The 25,870-nt window shown below is 53.7% G+C and overlaps 1 protein-coding gene across 1 annotated transcript in view; it reads right to left on the bottom strand.

Moving 5' to 3' along the window:
* PPP2R2C (protein phosphatase 2 regulatory subunit Bgamma) overlaps positions 1-25,870 on the bottom strand; it is a 163,745-nt gene that overhangs the window by 4,023 nt on the left and 133,852 nt on the right. Inside the window, exons 6-8 of the mRNA XM_069594687.1 lie at positions 25,421-25,585; positions 14,651-14,820; positions 8,913-9,004 (exon numbers count right to left, since the gene is read on the bottom strand). Of these exons, the coding sequence (XP_069450788.1) occupies positions 8,913-9,004; positions 14,651-14,820; positions 25,421-25,585 (427 nt within the window). The remainder of the gene's footprint in view (positions 1-8,912; positions 9,005-14,650; positions 14,821-25,420; positions 25,586-25,870) is intronic.

Raw genomic sequence — 25,870 nt, 5'->3', positions numbered from 1 at the left:
CTTTTGAACTGTGGTGCTGGAGAAGACTCTTGAGAGTCCCTTGGACTGCAAGGAACTCCAACCAGTCCATCCTAAAGGAGATCAGTCCTGGGTGTTCATTGGAAGGACTGATTCTGAAGCTGAAACTCCAATACTTTGGCCACCTGATGCAAAGAACTGACTCATTAGAAAAGACCCTGATGCTGGGAAAGATAGAAGGCAGGAGGAGAAGGGGACGACAGAAGATGAGATGGTTGGATGGCATCACCGACTCAATGGACATGAGTTTGGGTAAACTCCGGGAGTTGGTGATGGACAGGGAGGCCTGGCATTCTGCGGTTCATGGGGTCGCAAAGAGTCAGACACGACTGAGCGACTGAACTGAACTGAACTGAACTGGACTGAACTCACCTGTGGACCATCTCTCACGTTGGTCTCTGCTGGATGGGGGTGGCCTGGATGTGGGTTGGGGAGGGAGGCCCTGCCTGGTCACTAACGCTGCTCAGGGAGAGGGGGCCCCCGGCAGAGGGCCGAGGGGAAGGTGACCTCTGTCTCTCCATGTGAGAACACAGCTCTGTGTCTCCTTTCTCACTGATCAGTCTTGCCCTCTGAGTTCTGATTCTTCACAGAAAGGACATTTTCCTTGGCTTGGGGCCTGGCGCGTCTGGGCCAGGAGCTCTCTTTTGGTTCCAGCCACAAGTGGCTCCCTGCCCAGGCTGCGTGTTTCCTGGAGACGCCGTGCACCCATGACCTGCTGCCAGAGTCACAGCTGCAGTGTTAGTGATTGGCGCCACCTCCTCTTGACACCCAAACTCTCTCTGACCTCGTGTTCAGAGACGGGTGGGTGGGTGTTTGGGGGCCATGAGGATGCAACTCCCCTTGCACAAAGTGGCTCTTCCAAGGCTGTTCTGGGGGCATCCAGGCAGAAGGGGGCAAGGCTCACTACGACCCCAGTAGGGGGCAGAGGGCACATGCCAACTGGGTGCTTGGAGAGGAGCTCCATAAAAGGACTGTTCACACATGTTCTGGAAGGTTCTAAGGGAATCCAGGGAAAGTGCTGTGCCCAGGGACTGGTACATTTGCAGGTTTTGAAACCCGCCCCCACCCCCTACCCCCAGGCCTGAGACATGAAGGGAGGGAGGAGTCATAGGAAAGAGAGAGAGAAAGAACCAGAGACAGGGAAATCTGTGTGAAGGGGGCTGTCCTCTGAAGGAGGCTATGCCCTAAGGGACACGGTTAGCCAAGATGACAGGGAACAAGGGGGATGAACACTCCAGCCTCTCTCGCCACCCTCAGGCTCCTTCTAGTGTGCCCCATGGTTAAACCCAGCCAGAGGCCAGCGGGCATGCAGGCCTGTGGATGCCCCACAGGGTCATCCAGACACAGTCTCTTAGGAGGAGGAGGGTGGAGACGGGAGCTGGAGGGGTCAGGGGTGGGGGACACTTCTGGGCTCACCTCGAAACACTAATTCATCATCCACAGGCAAGCATCCACCTGTGCTTCTGTCTCCACACCAGGCGGGGGCTCCGGGGGCACGTGTGTCTTGTTTGAGTCCCCAGGGCCTGGCTTGGCCCTCCTAGGGGTAAATGGTCCTTGAAGGAAAGACAACCCCCAGCAACAGCCAACAGGAGCTGACCAAGCAGAGGACAACTCCCTCCTCCCAACCCATGAAGATTAAGGATGCATCAATGCTTCGTAAACCAAATGGACTGAAGGGCCAGAAGCTTCTCTTAGTCACGGCCAGACCTGCAGGTTCAGAATGTACCTGCCCCTCGTAGGTCTCGTAGGTATCGTGCAATCAGTATCTGCCGAATGAATGAATGAATGAACAAATGACTGACCGAGTGAATAAGCGAATGCCATGGAAGGGTCACTCACAGCTACAGCCACGCTTGGAAGGAAAGCTATGACCGACCTGCTGCTGCTGCTGCTGCCGCCGCCAAGCTGCTTCAGTCGTGTCCGACTCTGCGACCCCATAGACGGCAGCCCACCAGGCTCCGCCATCCCTGGGATTCTCCAGGCAAGAACACTGGAGTGGGTTGCCATTTCAAAAGCAGAGACATTACTTTGCCAACAAAGGTCAGGCTAGTCAAAGTTCTGGTTTTTCCAGGAGTCATGTGGACTGATGCTGAAGCTGAAGCTCTAATACTTTGGCCACCTGATGTGAAGAACTGACTCATTTGAAAAGACCCTGATGCTGGGAGATTGAAGGCAGGAGGAAAAGCGGACGACAGAGGATGAGATGATTGGATACCATCACTGACTCAGTGTACATGAGTTTGAGCAAACTCCGGGAGTTGGTGATGGACAGGGAAGCCTGGCGTGCTGCAGTCCACGGGGTTGCAAAGAGTCGAACACAACTGAGCAACTGAACTGAAGTCTTAGAAAGGCATGAAATGCCCTGCTCAGTTCCCCTCCTCCCCCCACCCCCAATGGACAGGGGACAGACCAGGGGTGGGTGGGGCGGCTTCTCTCACACTCTGTGGGGGAGATGGGGGTAGGGTGGGGCTGGCAGTCAAATGGTTCTCCTTTTAAAGAGACTCATCTAATCCCTGGAGGTGAAGGGAGGGTGGGTGGAGAATTCTAATGTACTTTCTGGCTCTATTCTTTTCTGTTTTAAAATCTTAATCGGTGTGAACAGATCTGAGTGTTGTTGAGACAATGAAATGACAAGCCCCTGGAGGTGCTGAGTGGGCGTAAGGAACCCACCCCTTCCAGGCCCGCTGGCTGCTATTCGGTTGGTGGAGAGGGTGCCCTCGGCGCCCTCCTTCCCAAAGTGGCCCCTCTTCTCTCCCTTGATGTCAGCTCACCCCGGAGAAGGCTGGGTGGGCTCCTATGTCACCTAAGTTATGACCCATGAGGCTTCCTGACAGTGTGACCCCCTCTCCCCCCTGCAGTGTGGGACAGGGAGTGGGCTGAGCCTGAAAGTGAAAGTGAAGTCGCTTAGTCGTGTCCGACTCTTTGCGACTCCACGGATGGTAGCCTAGCAGGCTTCTCCATCCATGGGATTCTCCAGGCAAGAATATTGGAGTGGGTTACCATTTCCTTCTCCAGGGGATCTTCCTGACCCAAGGATCGAACCCGGGTCTCCCACATTGGAGGCAGACGCTTTAACCTCTGAGCCACCAAGACTCCTCCAAATCAGAGAGGATCTGGCACCTGAAAGTCACTGAAGCCTGAGTCCGGGTCTCTGGGGCTGACCTAGGGATCCTGGGTGTGCCAGTGGCTGCCCCTTGGGGTCCTGGCATGTGACCCTTGGCCAGGTCATCACCAAATGTTAATGCTGTTCAAGTCGCTAAATTGTGTCTGACTCTTTGTGACACCATGGACTGTAGCCCAACAGGCTCCTCTGTCCTCCACTGTCTCCCGCAGTTTGTTCAGATTCCTGTCCATTGCGTCAGTGATGCCATCTGACCAGCTCATCCTCTGCTGCTGAAATGCATTCATCACCGCCATGCCTACCCCTTAACCAGTGGCTCTGCCAGCCGTGGCATGCCCGTGTTCAGGCTGGAGGACAGGGAGGAGGGTGGGGTGAAGTCAGCAGAGGGACCATCCTACCACCCAGCGCCCAAGCGTCCCAAGGCCAGGGGATGGGACAGGGGAGCAGGGGGGTGCATGGACAGGTTGACCCTTGCCACCACAAGCAGATGCTCAGGGACAACCCCACAGAGCTCGGGAGGTGACACAGGGTACCGCTGCCCAGGCTGCACCCTCCGTTGCCCCTTCTTCTCTCCTCTCAGACACAGCAGGGCTATGAATGAGGAGAGCTGGGCAGGGGAGTGGGTGGCAGTGACCCGGGTCCCCCGCGGGTATGAGGAAGCCGGGCCAGAGTCTCCATGTGCAGGACAGACAGCAGGGCAGTGAGCATGGCCGGGGGGGCTTGCAGGGCTGGGGAGAGGCCTAGACCCCCACCCAGGCAGCGCCTTCTGCCAGGAGCAGGAGGCAGAGGCAGGGAGGAGAGAGGGCGAGGTGGGCGAGGTGCCAATGTGCATGCATGTGTGTGTGTGTGTCGGGGGGCGTGGGGTGGGTATGCCTGTGCACACCTGCAGAGAGAATCCTCAGGCCTAGAGGTTACCAGCCAGGATGAACTCTGACCTCCATACCCCAGGGCAGCAATCCCACCAGGCCTGTCTGGCTCTGCAGACAAGAGTGGGCCTGCCCAGGACGCTGGCAGACGCCCTGTCACTGCCCCAGCTGGTGTGCACTAGTGTAGGGCTCTGTAGGCTGGGTCACAGGGCTGGCCCGTGCAGTTTTCCCATCTATAAAACGGGGTAACAAGGGACCCCAGCCCCTGGTGAGAATAGCCCCAGGAATGGATTAGATAATATGCTAAAATGCTTAGAACAGTGCGGGAGTCAGGAAATTCCACCTCCTCTTATGTATTAAATACCAACAGGTATTCATGGTGCTAGAGGAGACTCTTGAGAGTCCTTTGGGCAGCAAGGAGATCAAACCAGTCAACCCTTAAGGAAATCACCCCTGAATATTCATTGGAAGGGCTGATGTTGAAGTCACAGAGGATGAGATGGTCATGGCGTCACTGACTCAATGGACGTGAGTTTGAGCCAACTCTGGGAGATAGCAAAGGACAGGGAGGCCCAACGTGCTGCCATCCATGGGGTCACGAAGAGCTGGACATGACTGAGTGGCGGAACGATGAACAACATTTATGGATTCTAACCATCCCTGTGGCCCACCTGTCTGACTAGGCGCCCAAGACTATGGAAGCAGAAGGGGGAGTGGGTGACGGATCCCAGAGAAGGGTGCTGCCTGCTGAGGGGCTGGACTGGGGGCCTCTCCCTTCCTTCTGTGCCTGCAGGGGCAAGAGAAGGGAGAAGGCAGCCCCCTGGTTCTCCAGGGAACACTTCATGGAACCCAGTGGGCACTGTCACACCACACCCACCCTTCCCCTGAGCCACCAGGGAAGGGAAAGTGAGATCATTAAAATCATTTGCAACCCACACAGCTGCTAATCCTCCTTCCATTCAGGTGCGGGATCCAGAGGACACCCCTGGGGAGGAAGGAGACCCCCCCCACACACACACCTGCAGAGGAAGGGGTCTCTTACACCTCAGAACACCAGGTCCCAGCATCCTGCAAACCACGTCAGGTCAGACTGACCCATTGCTCCCGTTCTTAGGCATGCTCTAACACCCCAGAAGTTTCCTTTAACAGGGAAAAGGGGAGTCCCTGCCCTGGCTTGCATCTAAGCAAGTTGCTTCATCTCTTCCAGTCTCGTTTTCCTTGTCTGCACCTGAAGACCACAGCCTTGGCTGCCCTGATCGTCAGCCTCTCTTATTTCCACTGGGAAAGACTCCTGCCCCATCCCTGTGGGGCTGGAGGGTCTGTCAATCATGATGCTCTACTGCTCCCTTCTGGCCAACTGTGGCATGCAACAGATCCTGTCCATGCTAAAATGGTGCAAAAGCAAGCATGTGACCCCAACAAAGCCAATCAGATCCTTCTCTGAGAATTCTTCCATATACCTAGAAGGGGAATTGTGGTCCAGAAGGACAAAGGAAGGGGGACTATTTGGGGTCACCATCCCCAACTGCAAAGGGGAGCCAGCCATAGTCAGGGAGGAATAACCTAGTGTGGAAGAAGCAGGGAGGCTCTGAGATGGGCGTGGACAGAGAAGAAATGGCCCCAAAGGTACAGCATGAGCTCTGAGATAGTCTTGCTGGAACTTATAAGAACAAACTTAGGTTTGCTTGTCTGATTCCTGCAATTGGAAGATGCTTAAAGTATTAGTCGCTCAGTCATGTCCAACTCTTTGAGACTCTGTGGACTGTAGCCTGCCAGGCTCCTTTCTCCATGGGATTCTCCAGGCAAGAATACTGGAGTGGGTTGCAATTCCCTTATCCAGGGGATCTTCCCAGCCCAGGAATTGAACCTGGGTCTCCTGCATTGCAAGGAGATTCTTTACCATCTGAGCCACCGGGGAAGCTGGAAGATGCTTAGTTGACACAAATCCCTTTTTCCCAGGCAGAATGAATCAAGGAGAACTTCCTAGAAGAGATGGTATTTGTGGTGGGTCTTGAAGGTTCAGCAGGGTTCTTTAAGACAAGACAGACAACAGGCCCATGTGTGCCAATCATTGGACTACCCGCTGCCAACACAGAGCATGGCCTTGCCAGGAGCATCACACACAAGGTCTCATCCTCAAAGCAGCCCTTGGAAGATGTGGTTTATTTGAACCACTTTCCATGTGAGCAGACTCAGAGAGATCAGACTGCTTCAGAAAGATTGAAGGCAGGAGGAGAAGGAGATGAAAGAGGATAAGACAGTTGAATGGCATCATTGACTCAATGGACATGAGTCTGAGCAAACTCCAGGAGATAGCGAAGGACAGGGAAGCCTAGAGTGCTGCAGTTCATAGGGTCGCAAAAGTCAGATACGACTGAGTGACTGAACAACAGCAACAATTAAGCAAGTAGCTGGAGACTGGTAGAGGGTGGTCTGGGAATGCAGGGTGTCGGACCCCAAAACCTCTGCTCTTTCCTGTCCCCCGAGCTGCCCATTCAGGTCTTGCTGGAGTTGGGTAAGAGGCGCTGTGAGCGTTATCAGATGTCCACTAGCTCTTTGCTGCCATGTATACAATCGGGATGCTGGAAGTTTCCCATTAACATAAGAAGGACAGGAAATGCTGAGCTATAGGATTCAGAAGGTTGGCTTTGGTCTGCAAGGGTGGGGGCCCTGAGGGGCAGTACTTGCTTCTCCCCTTAGCCTCTGAGCTCTTGGAAGGCAGGGATCAGGCTTTATTTATTTTGGGATCCTCCTCTATGGGCTTTCCTGGAGGCTCGGACAGTAAAGAATCTGTCTGCAATGCAGGAGACCCAGGTTCAATCCCTGGGTCAGGGAGATCCCCGGGAGAAGGGAATGGCAACCCACTCCAGTATTCTTGCCTGGAGAATTCCATGGACAAAAGAGCCTGATGGGCTACAGTCCATGGGCTGAAAAGAGTCAGATGCAACGGAGTGACTAACACACACACACACACACACACCTCCTCTATGGGGCTTGCTGGGCTCATAGGATGCTTTCGATGAAGTGGAAGGAAGCTGCACACCCCTTTACCTTCCAGGAGGTCAACAGTCATTGACTGGACACTCTTGAGGCTTTAACTCAGGGGCCTAGAATGGGCTGAGGTACAGTCCCACTTCCAGGGGCACTCCAACCAGTGGGAAAGAGGCAAGGTGAAAATGTGTAATAAATGCAAAGACACAGAAGGAAAACCCAGGAGGCTGGGGGTGTCGAGATGGAGAGGAACACCCTGAGGGCTTCCTGGGGGAGGTGGCCTTGGGTTGAGTCAGTCATTTGAAGTGACAGCAGCAGTGAGCCAGGTATAATGCGGTCAGGGTTCCAGAGGGGTAGGAGCAGAGTAGGCTGTGGAGGTGGGTGGCAGGGACTGCCAGGGCTGGGGTGGCTGGCATGGCAGGAAGAGGTGGGTGAGAAGCAGGACAGCTGAGCTGCAGTCTGGGCCCCCAGAAAGACAGGAAGAGAAGGCAGCTCCCATCTCTGGAAGCCCGGCATTCACTGTTCATGGTTGCCCCCGGGTGGTGACATGGAGGAAGGGCGGGCAATGGTCACGATCAGGAGGGAGCCCAACATCAGCAGACAGACAGACACACACGCATGGACCAGTGTTGGGATCCCCTTTTCCAGCAGCAAGTCTGTCTTCTGAGACTCTAATAGACTCCCAGACCTGCTGCCAGTGTTCACTGGGGGACCCCCAATGTGTCAGCCTGGGTACAGGCCCCCTGAGGGAGCGCCGTGTCCCTTGGACCCAGCAGCATCAGTCCAGTCCCAGGCCAGGGCCTCCACTTGCTTTTCCAAGCATCCTTCAGTGGACCCCCTGTGCCCACCATTCTAGTCTGTATGAGAGCACTGTCCACGTGGAGACCCCTCAGCCAGGTGAGCCCCAGGATGTTGGCAGCAGCTCTAGGGGGTCCTCCACCCCTGGATACAGCAGGTTGGTCCCACTTGGGGCCAGCCTGCTCCAAGGGTGCCCTTCAAGTCTTGTCCCTGTGGTTCTGCCACTCCCCCCACCCGCCTTCCCTGACGGTCCCAAGGGGCCTGTGCTCACAGCCACGCAGCATCACAGCACAGAGGTTCTCACAGGACCACGGCGATGCCAGCCACACTTAGAGCCCAGCCTTCTCATGACCAGACGCTTGGGACTGATGGAGTCCACACCCCTGGATGCACCCGAGTGGAGGGCTGCTGGCTTGCACCCTGTCCCTTCTCACCCATCACAGCCCTGCTCTGGTTGTGAAGTGTGATGGGTAACGTGCTGACGTCCCGGCCCAGTGTGGTTTTCATCCCCGTGTGGTCTGGTTACCGAGTCCCTGCCCTGGACCTTCCCTGTCCACACTTGCCCTGGGCTGAGCCGGGTGATGGGGAAACAGGAACTCAAGTCAGGCTCAGGTCCATTTCCCAGGTGGGCAGGGCTGTGAGGGGCGGGTACACCTGTGGAAGCCCCCTTGTCCCAGAAGATGCAGGAGCTGGAAGCGCCCTCTGGAGCCCCTGTGGGCTGGAAGCAGAAGCCATAATAGCTGGAGGCAGGTGTAGACCAGTGGCGAAAGCCTTCTTCCCCACAGGGGACGTGGCACTAATATACCCCTCACCCTTGACAACCTGGGGAAGAGGCTGCGTGGTGAGGCACCCAGAATTGTCTGAAGATGCTTCTACTGCTGTTCAGGAGAATGGGGCTCCAAATGGATGTAGTTTCATACTGTGAAGTTTCATTTCCATCCTCGAACTTGAGAGCCCAGAGCTTGAGCCTGTCTACAAGAAAGGCTGGGGCTCCTTGGAACACCTTGATTCCTTTGGCTGGATAACAGGGAATTCTGGCCCCACCTACTCACCCCCCCCCGCCCCACGCCAGATCAGCAACTGGGCCCACAGGGCGAAGGTCCAAGGTCTGAGGTTACCTGTCACTCCCATTCCAGGCACATTCGAACTTGTCAAAAATGCAGTCGTTCTCATACAGGGAACAGAGTTTGCTCCGAAGGTAATCATGGACCTGGCGGGAGAAGGGAACGATGGGGTGAGTCAAGGGGATGCCTGGAGAGTCCTGGTCCCCTCTCCATGAGGAGGGTCTCACTGAGCAGGGCTGTGCCCTCCGGGGTCTGGATGGCACTCCTGACTCAGCCCTGATCACTGGGAAGGGTCCACAGCCTGGCACATGGCCAACCCCTGAGCTGTGGCTAGACGGGGACAGTCACAGTGACGAAGGGAACCACTTCCCGGCTCTGCCCCTCCCTGGCTGTGTGACCCTAGACAGTGACTTTACCCCTCTGAGCTGTGGTCTGTTCCTCCTTAAAGTGATAAGAGCACACACCTCATGTGCTGTTCTGGGATCAAATGTAAGTGATGGGAGTCGGGTCTTGTCCTCTGGGGACAATAGTCACCGTGAGCACACTGGTGACCATCACGGAGAAAAAGAGGACGCTCACACAGGCCTCTCAAGTGTGATCTCAGTAGGTGTTATCTGTCCTGTTTATAGATGAGGCACTGAAGCTCAGAGAGGTTAAGTAACTGGCCTGAAGTCACACAGCTTACAAGGGGAAGACCAGGATGCTCTCCCAGGGTAACCTGACACCACAGGAGAGTTGGTGACCCGATCGTGCAAGCTCTGTGCCCACGGGGCCTCCTGCGTGCCGGCTCTCTTCAGGGACATGGTCCTGGCCTCTGGGTGGGGGGAGTACACGCATGCTCAGTCAAGTCCGACTCTTGGCAGCCCCATAGACTGTAGCCCGCCAGGCTCCTCTGTCCATGGAATTTTCCAGGCAAGAATACTGGAGGGGGTTCCATTTCCTACTGCAGGGGATCTTCCCCATCCAGGGATTGAACCCACGTCTTTTGTGTTCTCTACATTGGCCACTCTACCACTGAGTCACCTGGGTGGGGGAGGGGCAGGTAAATGGGTAATCTGAAGCCTGAACGCCTGGCTCTGTGTGTCTTCATGACCCAGGAGAGTCACTTAGCTGCCTGGAGCCTCAGGTTTCCTGTCTGAAAAGGGGGTCATGAGATCCCTCCCCTGGAGAAGAGTGTGAGGATTCCAGGAGACGGATGCAGGGCAAAGCACCGGGGAGCTATCTGTGACCCCAGTTACCTACAGAGGGATGGAGAGAAAGAAATGTCCAACTCCTACTAGGCAGTGACGGTGGAGGGGGGAGGAAAAAGCAGGTTTTCATCCTCTTCTGTCTGGGAATCTCTTATTCATCTTTAAAAACTCAGCTTTAGAGGAGGTGCCCTCCTCTAGCAGAGCTTCCCGGGTGGCGCTAGTGGTAAAGAACCCACCCCCCCACCCCGCCAATGCAGGAGACGCTAGAGGCATGGGTTCAATCCCTGGGTCTTAGAAGATCCCCTGGAGAAGGGAATGGCTACCCACTCCAGTTATTCTTGCCTGGAGAATCCCATGGACAGAGAAGCCGGGTGGGCTACAGTCCACGGGGTTGCAGAAAGTCGGACACAACTGAGCGGCTGAGCACACTGAACGCCTCCTCTGACAGCCTCCCTGGATTTCCCCAGGCTACACATCTCTGTCTGACTCTTTCCTTGGGGCACCGGAGGCTCTTGACCTGACTTTGTGTTTATGTTGACCCCACAGCCTAGAAGTTTCTTTCTTTTTTTTTGGTCTCAGAATCAATTTTAATTATTTTTATTTTTTCATGATTGTGATTTTGTTGTTGTTTCCAGGCAGCTTTTCTTTATTTATTTTTAACTGAAGGATAATTACTTTACAATATTGGCTTGATTTCTGCCAGACTGGAAGGTTCTTAACCCAGGACTTCCTCAAGCCTTGGCCAACACACCCCTCCTCAGAGAAGGTTCTCTGCCCGCCCCGCCCACAAAGCTTGCTCTCCCGTCCTTATCTTCCCATCTGACCTGCGCTCTTGTTTTAAATTCTGTCCATAGGCTGACATCACCCAGATGTTTCTCTCCAGCCAGGATCTCTCTCCCAGAAGCCCACTCTGGACTGTCTAGCTGTCTACAAGGGTGGGCCAGAGAGCCTTTAAGGCTGAGCATGGCTGAGCCCTGGTGGTCCTTCTATCCCTCATCCTTCCACTGGTACAAAGGCTACAAATGACCATGTTTTTCCTTATCTCTCACAGCGACATTCAGCTTGTCCAGGATTCACAGTGATCCGGAGCCAGTCCCTCTCACCACATCTGTCCTACGCTGCCAGCCTGCTCCAAGCACCCCCACCCAGCTTATTGCAAAAGCCCTCCTGGTAGCTCTGTGTCTGCTCCCCACGCCCCCCAGCCTCGGTCTATCTTATAGGCAGCGAGAGGGATTCCTTGGAAACTAAGCTGGACCATGTCATGCCTCTACTCAAAACCCTCCAGGGCACACAAGTCCCCCTGGTCACCTCTCTGGCCTCAGGCTTTCCTTCCCTCCCATAGGCTAACTCTGCTCCAGCCGGCTCCTCACCATTCCTTGCATGCACTAACCATGTTCCTGCCTCAGGGCCTTGGCACTTGCTGTTCCTGCCCCTGGGAACACCCTCCCTGCGGAAGGCTCACGCCCTTACTTCTCCTAGGCTCCAGCACGCCTGTTTCCTCTGCCGCAGCCTCTGGTTTATTTGCCATCCTTTGGGAAGCCTGTGACTATTTCACCTGCTTGTTTGCTTGATTTCTGGGCATCTTTCCTGCTGGAATGGATGTCCCTCCGGCAAGACCTATTTGTCTCGTTCCCCAACAACTTCCCAGTGCGGTGCAGAGGGCCTGGCACATCATAGGGCCTCAATACAGTTTTTAAAAAGTGAACGAGTGGTATCAGAGGCAACTGGAGACGGCGTGGCTGGGCTCCCCAGGTGGGCCACTTGTCTGAAAGAAGGAGCGGGGTCCCTCCCCAAGCCTTTCCCCTTCCTCCACTCTGCTTCCGTAACAGCCCTCGGTGACTCTCCTCCGGTGTGTGTCTGTGGCCTGAGGCCTCCTGAGCCACGGGCACACCAAGCCCAGGCTCACTGTGTTCCTGTCGGCTGGGGCCCTGGAGGGTGAGGTGGGGGCTCCTACCCTCCCTCTGAGCCCAGGGTCTACTGGGGCACGGAACGCTGGCCCAGGGTGTGGAGCGACTAAGATGAATGGGATAAACGGTGCCTGGCCTCATCCCTGGCCGCAGACTGTGGGGTGCTCAAGTTCGCCCGCCAGGCTGGCACGTGTGTGTGCTCCATGCAGTCACGGCAGCCTCACTGATGCGCTCGTCCAAACACACGGGCTCTTGTCTCCTGCACACTGAGTGCCTCCCGCCCTCTGGTGGCAGGGTAAGGAAGGGCGTGGGCTCTGGTGTAAGGAAGATGTGAGCACCGATCTAAGGTCTGTTGCTTGCTACTCTACCACCACAGATATGCCATTTAGCTCAGTTTTCTCCAAATAAAATGGGATCGAGAGAACACCATCCCCACCTCCCAGGGCAGCAGGGAGGCTTAGAAGAGGAAAGTGTGCCAAGGTCTTTGATCAATGCAGCACATGCCAAGGGCTGGCTAACTCAACACCCCTTTCTCCCTGCCTTCTTCAACCACAGAGGCCATAAAGCTACTAATTTTCCGTTTGGTCGTGGGCTCATCCTAGCCAATGAGTTGAAAGAGGTCTTCTGAGGAATGTTCTGGGAAAGCTTTTGAGTTCCTGATAAAATATGCCACAGATCCAACTAGCACAGCCTTTCACATGTCCTCTTATTTTCCTGCCTGGAAGGTTGGCATCGTTCCTGGAGTTGTGGCAGCCATTTTCCCACCATGGGGTATCACTCAGGAAGGTAGAAAACCAACATCATGCAAATGATGGGGAATTAAATCACCAAAGCAGCTGCTGGGACACTAAATGGGGCAGGAAGCCACTCGCTCTTTTGGGACACTCCAACTTCTCTAAAGAGAGAAAGGCTCTTATCTAGTCAGTGCTGCAAGTCAGCCAAACACAGATCTGCAATACACAATTTCCAGTGCACAGCAACTAAAGACATTAGGTACTATGTTGGTTTTATGTAGCTATTACTATTTTAGAATCAAGAGGTCAGTGGGGCCAGAAGCCAAGCAACCAGCTTTGGGCTTTGTCCTCGAGAGCAGTGATTCTCCTGCTTTATTGGGTCCTCATGTGCTTTGAGAATCTGAAGGCTCTGGACTCCACCCCTCCCCCCCCAACGCCAAAATGCTCATATTCAACATCTAGTTTCAGGGTCTGTGGGCCTTTGCTGCCTCTAAGGACATGAAAGGCTGGTGCGGGGGGAAGGTGCTAAGGGAGCTGGAACACTCCTGTCCCTGGACAGGCTCTAGGAAGGCATCAGAATGGTTATCCCCACAGGCCTGAGCAGGGGTTATGTCATTCCTGCCCCAGTCTCTGACCCCTGCACTCCTGAGCGTCAGAGGAGGAGCTGGTCTATTCCTGGGCTGTGCCCTGGGAGCAGGAGGCCTGCCTGGGTCAGAACTGGAGGGAGTGGCAGGACTTCTGGTAAACATATGTGGCTAACAAAGGAGCCCTTTCATGAATCCATTGTCCTGAGGAAGCTGCAGGGGCAGGCAGGGGGAGGGCACACCAGAACCTTCTGAGACATTGTTGTGAGCATGAGGCTGCCAGGAGCATACATGTCCAAGGTCAGACTATGAACCCCAATCCTCCCCTCTCAGCTCTGTGCCCCTTCCCAGTGGGGCCCCTCCCTCTCCTGGGACATGCTGCACCCCTGGCCTTGGCACGACAGAGGACAGGGAAGGGGGCTGTAGGGCTCCCATCTGGGCTCCAGGTCTGCCCAGCTGTGAGGAAACTCCCCATATCATCACCTCTCAGTACCCCAGGTTCCTTCCTGCCAAATGGGGCCCATGGTGCCCTCTTGACAGGGGCAGTAAGGAATAGAGGTGACAAGTGTAGGTGGCACCCTGTATGCACCTGATGCTTGGTGACACTAAGAATTGGGCTGGGTCTTCTGATGAGGTCTTTTCCTACTCTTATCTGCATGACTGAGTCCTACATGGTTCAGAACAAATGTCACCTCCTCCAAGAAGCCTTCCAGATTGCCCCAGATAGAAACATAACTGGAGCAGCTATAAAGCAGCTTTAAAACAGTCCTATATTTTTACCAAATTGTAATATCACATGAATTTTGTCTTTCATTCCCTCATATATATGGATGAATCATAGCAGAAAAGAACAAACAACTTTCCAGGCAGGTGTCCCAGGCTTCATCCTATAGGCCTGGCTGAAAAATCCTGCCCTGAAGATTTAGAAATGTACCAAGCTCCCATTTCACCACTGCATCACCAGCTAAGGATGCTCCCTGGGAAAAGGCAGTGCTTAACCTGCCTTAATGGTAGGACTGCAGACACTGGCTACAGGGGAGGGAAGCCGTCGTCTGCACTCTCAAACTGAGCCCACTGTGAGGTTCATCTTTGTCCTCTGGGGCCTGAACTGAAGGCCTAGTCACAGCCCTGCATCTGAGCAGGAGCCAGTAAGCAGAGGCTCCTCAGCGCCCCGTGAGGTGAGGCTGAGCTTGCCCCTGGGCTGAGCTATGTGAGATGAGCTGCTTGATTTCTTGAGCCTCAGTGTCTTCACCTGCAAAATGGGCTGATGAAAGCCGCTGATAGCTGGGAAAGCCCCTCCGTGCAAAAGCACAGGGAAGAGCTGGGGGTCTCCCACCCACAGAAGGGCTCCCAGGTTTTCCAGGTCACGGCACCCACCTGGTAGGTCTCTATGGGGCGTGCCTCCATGTTCAGGTCCCAGACCTTGACCGTGAGGTAATCGCGGGTGAGCATGTACCGGCCGCTGTGACTGAACTTCACGTCTGACACGGAGGAAATTATTTCTGAGAAGAAGGAGCGGTTACTGGGGTCCTCAGGCTCTTCAAATACTGTGGAGACAGAAACAACCAGGTCACTGGGCTGCTCCCGCCTGTGAGGTTCGAACAACATACAGCTCCGTTTCCGCCCTGAGCTCATGTAGTCGTTTATTCATTCATCAAACCTATAACTAAATACTGGCAGGCACAGGCCAGAATGAATCCTCCAAGTGGGGAAGAACTAGCTCTTGGAACAGTATTTATAGAGGTTTACTCTGATCCAGATTCTGTGCTGAACTTTCCCAAACATGACCTTATCTAATCCCCCAACACTTTGGCCACCTGATGCGAAGAACTGACTCATTGGAAAAGGTCCTGATGCTGGGAAATATTGAAGGCAGGAGGAGAAGGGGATGACAGAGGATGAGATGGTTGGATGGCGTTACCAACAAGAGGGACATGAGTTTGAGTAAACTCCAGGAGTTGGTGATGGACAGGGAAGCCTGGTGTGCTGCAGTCCATGGGGTCTCAAAGAGTCACACACAACTGAGCGACTGAACTGAACTGAATCCCCCAATAAAACTGTCAGGTTGGTACCATTAATATTCCCGTCTTATAGCCAAAGAAACAGGCATGGATGGTTAAAAGCCATGCCAGAGGTCTCAGAGCTGGAGTAGCGGTGCTCACTGTGCTGCTCTCTGCTGCCTCCTGCTGGCAATTCTGAACTCCAGGACCGTGAGGCGTCCAAGCATCCTGGAAGGTGCTGGGCCACGCTCTGGACCAGGTGGGGCACGCTGTGCGGTTCTAACTGGCTCAGGGGCCTCTGTTCCTGGTGTGCTGGGCACACATGGCCGAATCCCACTCTAAGGTGTGTTGTTTGGCTGCCACAGGGGTTGCAGCAAAATCAGATCTTGCCGCCCCAAGTACAACCTGTGAGTCCCGTTGGCCTCCCACCTCCCATATTACTGCAGGCCCGCTGCTCCACACAGGACATTGCTTTCCTGGCCCCTGAAGGCAAGAGCTTCCTGCCCCTATCAGACATCCCAGAGCTGGGTCCCCAAGTAGTGTCTCCTCCCTGCCGTCTCTGTAAGCAGGCCTTCCTGACACACAGAGGTCCCTGTGCAGCGGGATGAGCTCTTCCAGGCTCAGATCTGTTGCTGGCTGTCCCATCAGTTTGCCAACCAACACCCTCACTGGCCAATCAGACCCTATAGTGGCCCTGGTCCTGTGGCAGGATGGACCTTACGGTCCCTGATGACCAAGTAGGACCTGGGCTGTGGATGGCCCTGGGCTCAGGGAAGAAGATGGGGTGGTGGGTGGGCAGCCATATCTAGCCAGTCTAGAAGGACTCAAACGTTTGATGACCTGTCCAGCTGTCCCCACGGGGCACCAACTGGGTGAATGTTCTGCCTGCTGGTCTGCTATGAGCCTCCAGGCTTCAAACAGGGAGCACAAGGTTGACCACGTGTCCCCAGAGGCTCACCAGAGTGCCCCATTTACTGGTGCCTCTTCTATGGGGACGTCCCATACGCCACTTGCCAGGTCCGTCCCAGCCCCTTACACCCCATCTGGGAACCCAGTTTCCCACTTGTCCAAGGTCGACACTGCTCCTGCCTTTCCCAGAAATACAGCCCCTGCCCAGATTCCCCTCTGCAGGGTGGCAGGGAATGTTTCAAGGCCAATCTGATGGTCTCGTGTGCTCATATCTGCAGGCATGCATTCGTTCTCTCAGTTAGCCAGTCCATGCTGAGCACCCACCATAACCAGGCACTGCTTGAGGGCCTGCGGTGCTGCACTGAGCAAGGCCCCCACTCTACTGGGGCCCCTATTCTCCTCCCAAAGACAGACAGTGAAGCTCAGTGACATGCTATACTGCGGGGGCAGTGGTGAGTGCTGGGAGGCAAGACAAAGCAAGTGAGGATACAGGGAGAATGACGGGCTGGTGATTTGAATGGGGCCTCTATGGGAGAGAACATCTGAGCAGAGATGTGAATGAAGTGAGATACCAGGGAGGAGAACTCCAGGCAGAAGTCATATCATGTGCAAAGGCCCTGGGGCAGTGATGAGCTGAAGGCCAGGGAGATTGAGAAAGGCGTGAGCCTGGAACTGTAAACCAGGGGAAGCGCGTCATCCCACGGGCAATGGGAAGACACAGCAGGGCTTGGAGAGAGGGTGGGCAAGGCGAGCTGTGGGTTTCTTCAGGATTTTGCTCCCTGTGGTGGTGAGGAGACCTCCTGGTGGGTCACCTTTAGCCTCTAAAACCTCTGGATTTTGACTGGTCATCTCACATAACTGTGTTTTGTACCTGGTAATAGTAATTAAACTGATATCTTTATTTCTGCAGATATCAACATTCATAATGTTTCTTTGTTAAGCCCCAAATTAAATCAATGACATTTCCCTCTTCTCTCAGATGCCTGGAGTAAAGAAAAAAAAAATTCAATACTGATTCCCTACTTAAACTAAAGCAGTGAGATTCTGTATTGTCTTTAAATGAACAGGGATATGGACCTAATATTTGGGGGCAAGGGGGCAAATGGATTTAAAGAAGTGTACCCCAAACTCTCAGCAGGGACCTGGGTGGTGCCCTGTACTTCCCCAGGTATGTGGCAGGAATTCTCTCTCGATTGAATCAGCATCTCTGCTGACAGATAAGAAGGTAAGATATAAAAGCATGGATAGTAGTATTGAAACATAGTCATTGGGCTTCCCAGGTGGTGCTAGTGGTAAAGAACCCATCTGCCAATGCAGGAGACATAAAGAGACCCGGGTTCGATCCCTGGGTCAAGAAGACCCCCTGGAGGAGGAAATGGCAACCCACTCCAGTATTCTTGCCTGGAGAATCCCTTGGGCAGAGGAGCCTGGCAGGCTATGGTGCATAGGGCTTCAAAGAGTCAGATGTGACTGAGGCAACTTAGCATGTACGCTACCATATGTAAAACAGATAGCTGGCGGAAGTTTGCTGTGTGATGCCAGGAACCCAAAGCCAGTGCCCTGGTGCAACCTAGAGGGGTGGGCTCGGGAGGGAGGTGAGAGGGAGGTTTAAGAGGAGGACGTGTGTGTATGCCTGCGGCTCGTTCACGTTGATGTATGACAGGAACCATTACAATACTGTAAAGCAACTATCATTACCCTCCAATTAAAAGTAAAATAAAAAATTTTTTAAAATATAAAAAGCATAAAGTGGGGTCTGTCTCTTGCACCCTGACTTTGTACCCTTGCCTGCTTCACTGGTTCCCTCTGGCCTCCACCCAAACCACGAGGTCTGGTCCAGCTCACTGCACTCCCACCTCCCAGAGCTCCCACACCTTGTGGGAGTTTGGTGACCTACGGGGGCCAGAATCACAGAGGAACATCCATATGGGATGTCACAGGGCCATGGCTGTGTCTTCTGCCAGCTTTAAGGAGCATGGAGCCACAAAGGTCAAAGGCTGAGAGGATGATCGAATCCATAGTTGAAAACAGAAGCTCCCAACAGCCCACGGCAACCTCAGTTCTGGCTGTCCGTGGGCATTTCTGATGGTTTGTTTTAAGCACAAAAGCACCAGAACTGAAAAAGATTAGTGGGAAGGGGTATTAACAAGCCTGAGAAAAGTTATACAGATAAGCTCTCAGCTTTCTTTTCAAACATTTCTATGACATTGTTTTGTTGCTGTTATTTTAATGTGTTTTTAAAATTTATTCTTATTGGAGTACAGTTGCTTTTCAATGCTGTGTGAGTTTCTACCGTACTGCAAGGTGAATCAGCTATACGTATACATATAGCCCCTCTTTTTTGGATTTCCTTCCCATTTACATCACCACAGAGCACCAAGTAGGGTTGAAGTTTTCAATACAACTATTTTTGTTGTTGAAAGACTGCAGAATCTTCTGCATCAATCCCCACCCCTACTCCCACAGCCTGAACATCCCCAGGGCATTAATAAGAGACAAGGGGATCTCCCTTCTGATTGACAGAATCACTGAGGACATTTTATAGTAATTATGGCCAACAAGAGTTTAAAGAAGTGCATCCCAGAGCGTGGCGGGCTCCATCACACCTTGTCTCCCCTGCCCTGATTATTTTAAAGTTGAGAGACTCTGGAACAGCAGACACCCATGTCTCATTCTTTTTTAAAAACTAATGTTGCATAATGAAGGCTCCTGTGGCCCTAGCTGGTTCCCTGACAAACACGCCCTCCCCTCTGGGTGTCGCTGCTGTCACACATTGGAGAGGTGTGAGGAGCCCCCTGCCTGTCACGCTCGCCTGAGTGAAGAAAGGGACCCTGGGGAGGTTCTGAAGCACCTGGGATGCAAGAAAAGGGAAGTGAAACCTGAGGTGGGGCCCCGCCTCATACACAACTCGGACGTGTCCTTCTGCTTAAAGCCCTCCGTGGCTCCCAGTGCCCACAGGTCCAAGGTGCAAGCTCCCACATGTAGCTGACAAAGCTCCTTCCTAATTGGGCTCTGCTGCTCCAGTCTCATAAACCCAAATTCCCCTCCTGCAGCCACATGCAGACCCCCATTCCCACCAGGGTCCCAGGGCCTTGAATAGGGTGAGGCAAGCAGAACCCGAGGGCAGGCGCCACATTGAACAGCTCACTCTTGGGGTCGCCTGAAATGAATGTCTCCTTCCATGGCACGACTTAGGCATCTCACTCGCCTTATCCTAGCCCTTGCCCTGCCATATACTAGGCAGCAGAGTGGCCAAGCTCTGTGTGACTTCAAGCAAGCCCCTTAACCTCTCTGAGCCCAAGTTTCCTCACCTGGGGGGGCAAGCATGGTGAGACCTCCAGAGGTAACACCTGGAAGCACCTGGCTCAATGAGGTGCTTGAGTAGCTGCTCAGTAAAAGAGTTGTTTTTCCCATTGTTTTTGCTCCTTTTTTCTTTCCTACCTGTCTTTCCTACCAACTCCTATACACCCTTCAGTACCCCAACTCAAATATCCTGTTCTCTGTGCAGCTTGTCCAGCTGTTCGCCAAAGAAATCAAATGCTGCCCCCTGTTGCTGGCATAGCCCAGGGGTGCCCTCTTGTATGGCATCAGTGAGGATAACCTGGTTACCCCGTGGGGCTGTGAGCTCTTGTCAGCCTGTGGATGACAGCCCAGCCTGTCTTCTCTGGGCACGGATGGGGAGGTGGAGGGTTAACTGAGCAGGCAGAACTGACCAAGTGGGACTGGGAGGAAGGGAGGTTCAGGGCTGATGGAAGAATGGCCCTGGCTTGAGCCACATGCTCAGGGACAATGGTGCAGGGCAGCGAGACCCTGGAAAGAAACATGGACGGACAGAGGTGGGGCTGCAGGGCTGCGGAGGTGGAGAGCCGAGATCGGCCTGAAGGAACAGATGGGTCCTGCCTGGTCCATGCTCCTGGCTGCCCTAGCAACAGGTCCCTCTTCTGCTCTGACATTACAAGAACATCCACTTGAAAGATGAACACGTGTGTCCAGGCAAGTCCCACCTTGGGCTCTAGGATTAGCAAGGGGGTGGGCCATGGATCCTGTTAAAACACAGCCAGGCCAAAGCGCCCCGTGGTTTCCTGTGCTTTCAGAGTAAACCTAGAGCACCCCACCAAGGTCTGTAAAGCCCTCGTCACGTGGATTCTCCTCTCCATGCGCTTCTGACCTCACCCCCCACCTTCCCTGACTCTGCTCCTGCCACATGGGCCTCGGGATCCAGCTGCAGGGCCTTTGCACTGGCTGTGCCCTCAGCTGGGGGCTCTGCCCTGACTCATCCTCAGACATCAGGAGCCTCCCCAGCAGAGAGAGGGCTGGGTCTGGTCTTTCCACCCCAGATCCATTAGCAGGGGTGAGTTCTGAGAATCTACCCCATCCAGCCCCTTTAAATGAACCTGGTTCACCCCTAACTCCCATGAGTATTCTTTATTCTCAAGGATGCTGTGAAGAGCAAGTGATAAAGAGCACAGGCGGATAGGCATGAGACTTCTGGAGCCTCTAATAGGCTCTGCTTAGCTGTGTGACCTGAGGGGGATGTCTTAACCTCTCTGGGCCTCTGTGTGATAAACAATAACAGCCCCCAAAGATGGCCACATCCTCATCCCTGGGACCTGTGCGTGTGTTACCTAACATGACAGAAGGCTTTGCATATGCAAGTTCAGGATCTGGAGCTGCAGAGATTATCCTGGACTCTCTTGGGTGGGCCAGCCCACTGGTAATCATGAGCAGAGGAGGACAGTCAAAGGCAGAAGAGACGACAGCACGGAAGCGGGGGTTGGAGTGATGCATTTGAAGACAGAAGAGGCCACAAGCCAAGGATCACAGGTGACCTCTAGAAGCTGGAAAAGATAGAGACCGATTCTTCCCTGAAGCCTCCGGAAGGAATGCAGGCCTGACAACACTGAATTTTGGACCTCTGCCCTCTAGAACTGTCGAAGAATATATTCATGCTGTTTTAAGCCACTGAGTTCATGGCAATTCGTTACAGCAGCCACGGGAAAACAATACACTCGGTTTCCTCATCTATAAAATGAATAATCGAGGACTTGCATCATAGCACAGCTCTCAGGACTTAATGAGATGTAAACTTTGAGCAGCACCTGGTGTGTAGCAAGCCCTGGAACCAACGTCATCTGTGGTTCCTGCTTCACCCAGCACGGGGCTGGCACGGAGTAGGGGGCCCACCAGGGGTAGCGACTGTCATTCCCACCTATTCTAGGGAATCTTCATGTCTCTTGGCACAGCCCTTCCTTTTGGCAGACTCTGTGCTGTGAAAAGCAGAAGTGTCTGTCTATTTTGAGGATTCAAGCACAGTTGTTTCCATGGTTACACTGCCATTACGACTAGCAGACAAAAGACCCAGCTTTCTACTGCTTTGGAGGACAGGAATCTGTGGGTTGGGGAGCAGCCTATGCCCCTTGGCTCTGCCCCTGATGATGGGGAGGGGCCTGGGGAAGCCACTGTTTCCCTGAGCCTCGGTTTCCTCATCTGCCCAAGGACAGAGGTCAACATGTGATCCACTTGTGATCTGGGAAGCCCTTCCTTCAGTGAACAGAAAATCACAGACTTACCCATTGGAAAAATGATGCCTGGACCATTCATCTCTGGGATATCACTATCAGCCATCCCCTGAGTCCTGAGTAGTAACTAAATGGGTAGAAGTGAGATGTAAAGAACAGGTCCTAGCCTCCAAGTCTCTTTAAAACAAGATCTGGCTCCAATAACAGCCATTTGTTTTGATTAAAAATAGCAGCCTAATTGGCAATCGTCTGCTTGCTTAATTTCTCAGGAGAACTAAGAACAAACGCCATCTGGAGAACGCAGACAGGAGGGCAGGTATTTCCCCTACTCATGATTTGTGGCGAATGAGACGAAGAAAGGAAAACAGAAGCTGCAAAGTATTTTGCAGAGCCTGGTGAACAATCCTGTCACTGGCATTAATGAGAAAGTTTCTGTGCAGAATATTAAGTTTGAGAATGAAAAGAAAATTCTAGAAAAATGCATTTTAATACAAAATTAATTCCCTTAGAAAACCCATATAAACCAATAATCAAAAAGGATCTACATGTGAGTTTTACTAAGACTTCAAGGAGAAGATATATTATACTAACTGTTCTAGGGGAAAATAGAGAGAAAGCAGCCAGCTCATTTTACAAGAGAACAATCCTCTTAATAAAACTGGACAAAGATTGTAGGCAAAGAAAATTAAAGGCCAACTTCATCTCTGATCATTTATGCCTAAAGCAGAATTTTTGTATCCATGCAAAAACGTCCTCAGGAAGGAAATTTCTTGCCCTCAGTGTCACCAGGCACTGAAAAAGCCCCCTGGGGATCAGGAGGTGCCATGTCCCTCCCTTCATACCTTGGCCCTGTCAAAGCCTTCCAGAACCTGCTGAAGATGCAGAATCCTCCGTGGCCCTAATGAATGCTCACTGCAGCCCCCAGAGAAGGGGGTGAGAAATTCAATGGAGCTGAGTCACTGAAATAAAGTTAGAGCTCTTGCACTTGACTTTGCGGGCTGAGTCACATGCAAATCTACACCACCAGGCATGTGACAACGACGTGCCCGGAATCTGTGTGTGCCTGGGCTTAGGAAACGGATGACTGATGGCTGTCCTGGTGGGCGGCTGCTTGTTCAGATCCCAGGGAACCAGCTGATACAGTTCCAGAAGCCAAGAGGGTCTCTGACTCCCACGTCCAGCCCACAGAGACCATCGTTCAAGCAGCATGGGGGGCACAAAACCATCCCTATTCTCCCTAAATTCCTGAACCCACATTCAGAAACAATTTCTGGGCGTATTTCTTTCCATGATTTTCTGTTTCCATTCTTTTGGTGAAGTAGTCATTATCCTGCTTTTCGCCCCCATAGAATCTTCCAACATAATCATTTCCCCATGTCATTAAACCCCTTCTAAGTCAGTTTTTTAAGTGTCTGAACAATATTCTATTACACAAACGGCAGCATCCCGCCACACAGGTGCCTTCTGATCTTGAAGCCTTTGCCCCTGCTGTGTCCTTCTAGAAGATTCTGCATGGTGCACCGGCTCAGCGCCTCAGACTGTTCCACTGTAACTGCCTCTAGCAGTGCCGCTGACATGACCCCCCCTGCGCGCTGCTTTCCTGGAGGCTGTTTATACCACTCCCTGCCTCTCGGCATCAGATCGCCTGGGTAGGAGTTCATTGTCGTCGGTCCATTGGTTCCTGCTGCACCCCAGGGACAGTGTCTGGAGCATGGCAGCTCACCGTGTGACACCGAGTGTCCTGGTGGCCCCGGCTCCACCCAGAGAGGGAGATCTGCCCTCCCCATCCTGCGTGCCAACAGCTCAGCGCTCAGAAGGCGCGGTACCCAGGGAGGGGGCTTTCCCAGGACCATGCATGAGCTCCGCTGGAGGAGCCCTGGGGCTTGTGGATGGGGGTCAGTGGCTCCAGTGCTAAGTACCGACCCAGAGAGTGGACATCCCGCCCAGCTGTAAATGTAAGGAAGGCTGGGAGAGTGTGTGCAATGTGGATGAACCCAGAGAAGGGTGACGGGGTGAGACGAGGGGACAGAACTTGGCCAAGGAGGGAGGAGGAGCTGGCAGCTACAGTGAGTCCCGAGTCTGAGTCCCTGGGAGCCGGGGCAGCACCGTCCTCTCTGGCTGCCCAGGGAAACCAGCCCCCAGGGGAAGAGAATAACCCTGTCCCTCCCAACAGCCCTCTGCCTCCTTCACCGAGACATCGATAGAGCCCTGCAGTGGCCAGCTGGTCACCACTCATTCATTGTTCGTTCATTCGTTCATTCAATATTTCCAATCCTGCTGGAGGCACTGGGATGGATCCAGAGATGAACTAGATTCCCAGCCCTCCCGACTGGGGCCACGTCTGCTTCCGCCCCCACTGCTGCTCCTGCAAGGTCATCCAGGGAGGACGTCATGGGCTGGTCCTCTGCCTTCAGGTGCCTCTGGGGAGCACCGCGCTGGTGGACAGCCGCCAGCTCAATCCAGCACCAAGCAGCCCAGACCGGGGGTGAGGTGCACCAGTCAGGGTATCCCAGGGCCCCAGGTTCAAGTCCCACCCTGCCACTGTTTCAGTGTGAGTGACCTTGGGCCCATCTCTGGAGCCCGTTTCACCTACTGTGCAGGGCCTCGGGACAGCTCATGTGACAAGATGAGCTATGCCAGTAGACAGCGTGGCTGGGCGCCCGGCTCAGTGTCCAGTGTGAGCTGTTCTGTGGTGGTTGGTTATCATATGAAGTTCCCTTGCACCTCATCCATCCCTGAATCCCCTGACACCTCTGTGGCAACCCCGAGGCTGCTCTCTGGGGGGTTCCAGTATGAAGTGACCCAGCCTGCTGGGGGAGGTAGAACAGCACAGAAAAGTTCTGCACAGTGTGTAGTCGTGAGCAGAAAGCAGAAGAGGGAGCTGGCCCAATGTGGGGATCAAGGAAGGCTTCCTGGAGGAGGTGACAGTTGGGTGTGGTCCCTCTTTGACTTCCAGTGCCCAGCTCACTCCCTGGCCCTCATCTCTGCTGGGACTTAGGGTGGGGGCAGTGGGTGGCAGGACTGGGTATCTCCTGCTAGCAGTACTAAAGAGGCACTGAATCCACCCCACTCCCCGTCCCCCCGCACCCCCGCTAGCCCATTCAGAACACCTCCATGCCCCGCCCACCCACACACAGGAGGCCCCGCCCACATTACTCAGCCATTAAAAAGAATGCATTTGAATCAGTTCTGATGAGGTGGATGAAACTGGAGCCGATTATACAGAGTGAAGTAAGCCAGAAAGAAAAACACTAATACAGTATACTAACACAGATATATGGAATTTAGAAAGATGGTAACGATAACGCTGTATGTGAGACAGCAAAAGAGACACAGATGTATAGAACAGTCTTTTCGACACATGGGAGAGGGAGAGGGTGGGATGATTTGGGAGAATGGCATTGAAACATGTATACTATCATGTAAGAAACGAATCGCCAGTCTAGGTTCGATACAGGATACAAGATGCTTGGGGCTGGTGCACTGGGATGACCCAGAGAGAAATGGGGAGGGTGGTGGGAGAGGGGTTCAGGGTTGGGAACTCATGTACACCTGTGGCGGATTCATGTCAATGTATGGCAAAACCAATACAGTATTGTAAAGTAAAAAAAAAAAAAAGGAAAAAAAAAAAAGAACACCTCCATGCCCCACCCACCCACACCAGGAGGCCCCACCCACATCCATGCCCGGCTGGGGTGCTGGCAGGCATGCGCACTTACGTTTGGAGTGCTTGTCACACAGGGCGGCCGCACGCATGTCACACAGGCGCAGGGAGCCCTTGCTGCTGCTGTAGACGAAGAGGTTGCAGTGATGCGGGTGGAACTCGGACGCGGTGATCACCTCCGTGAGGTCCTCCATGTTAGCTGGTTTGATGTCCACGATGTCTGGGCGGCCGAGTCAAGGAAGGGGTGGCAAAGGGAGGGTGTCCTCGTGGCTCTGCCTTCCCCACCTCCCCTGGGCACATCTGTTTACCCCGAGTCTGAGCTGTCTCCCCAGTACCGAGACTCCTGGACAAATAGCTGACCCCAGAGAGTCCCCAGGCTGCAGACCTGCCTGTCCAGCACCCCTTGTGGGTGCCCATCCACTGTCCCCATAAGGCGGGACCTCTGTCTCCTTCCGGACTGGCACTGTCTCTCCAGCCGGTGCCATCAGCTGCCCAGCCTCCACAG

The sequence above is a fragment of the Ovis canadensis genome, chromosome 6, assembly GCF_042477335.2.
Source record: "Ovis canadensis isolate MfBH-ARS-UI-01 breed Bighorn chromosome 6, ARS-UI_OviCan_v2, whole genome shotgun sequence".
Taxonomy (NCBI): Eukaryota; Metazoa; Chordata; class Mammalia; order Artiodactyla; family Bovidae; genus Ovis; species Ovis canadensis.
This window is presented reverse-complemented; position numbering and strand designations above follow the sequence as displayed.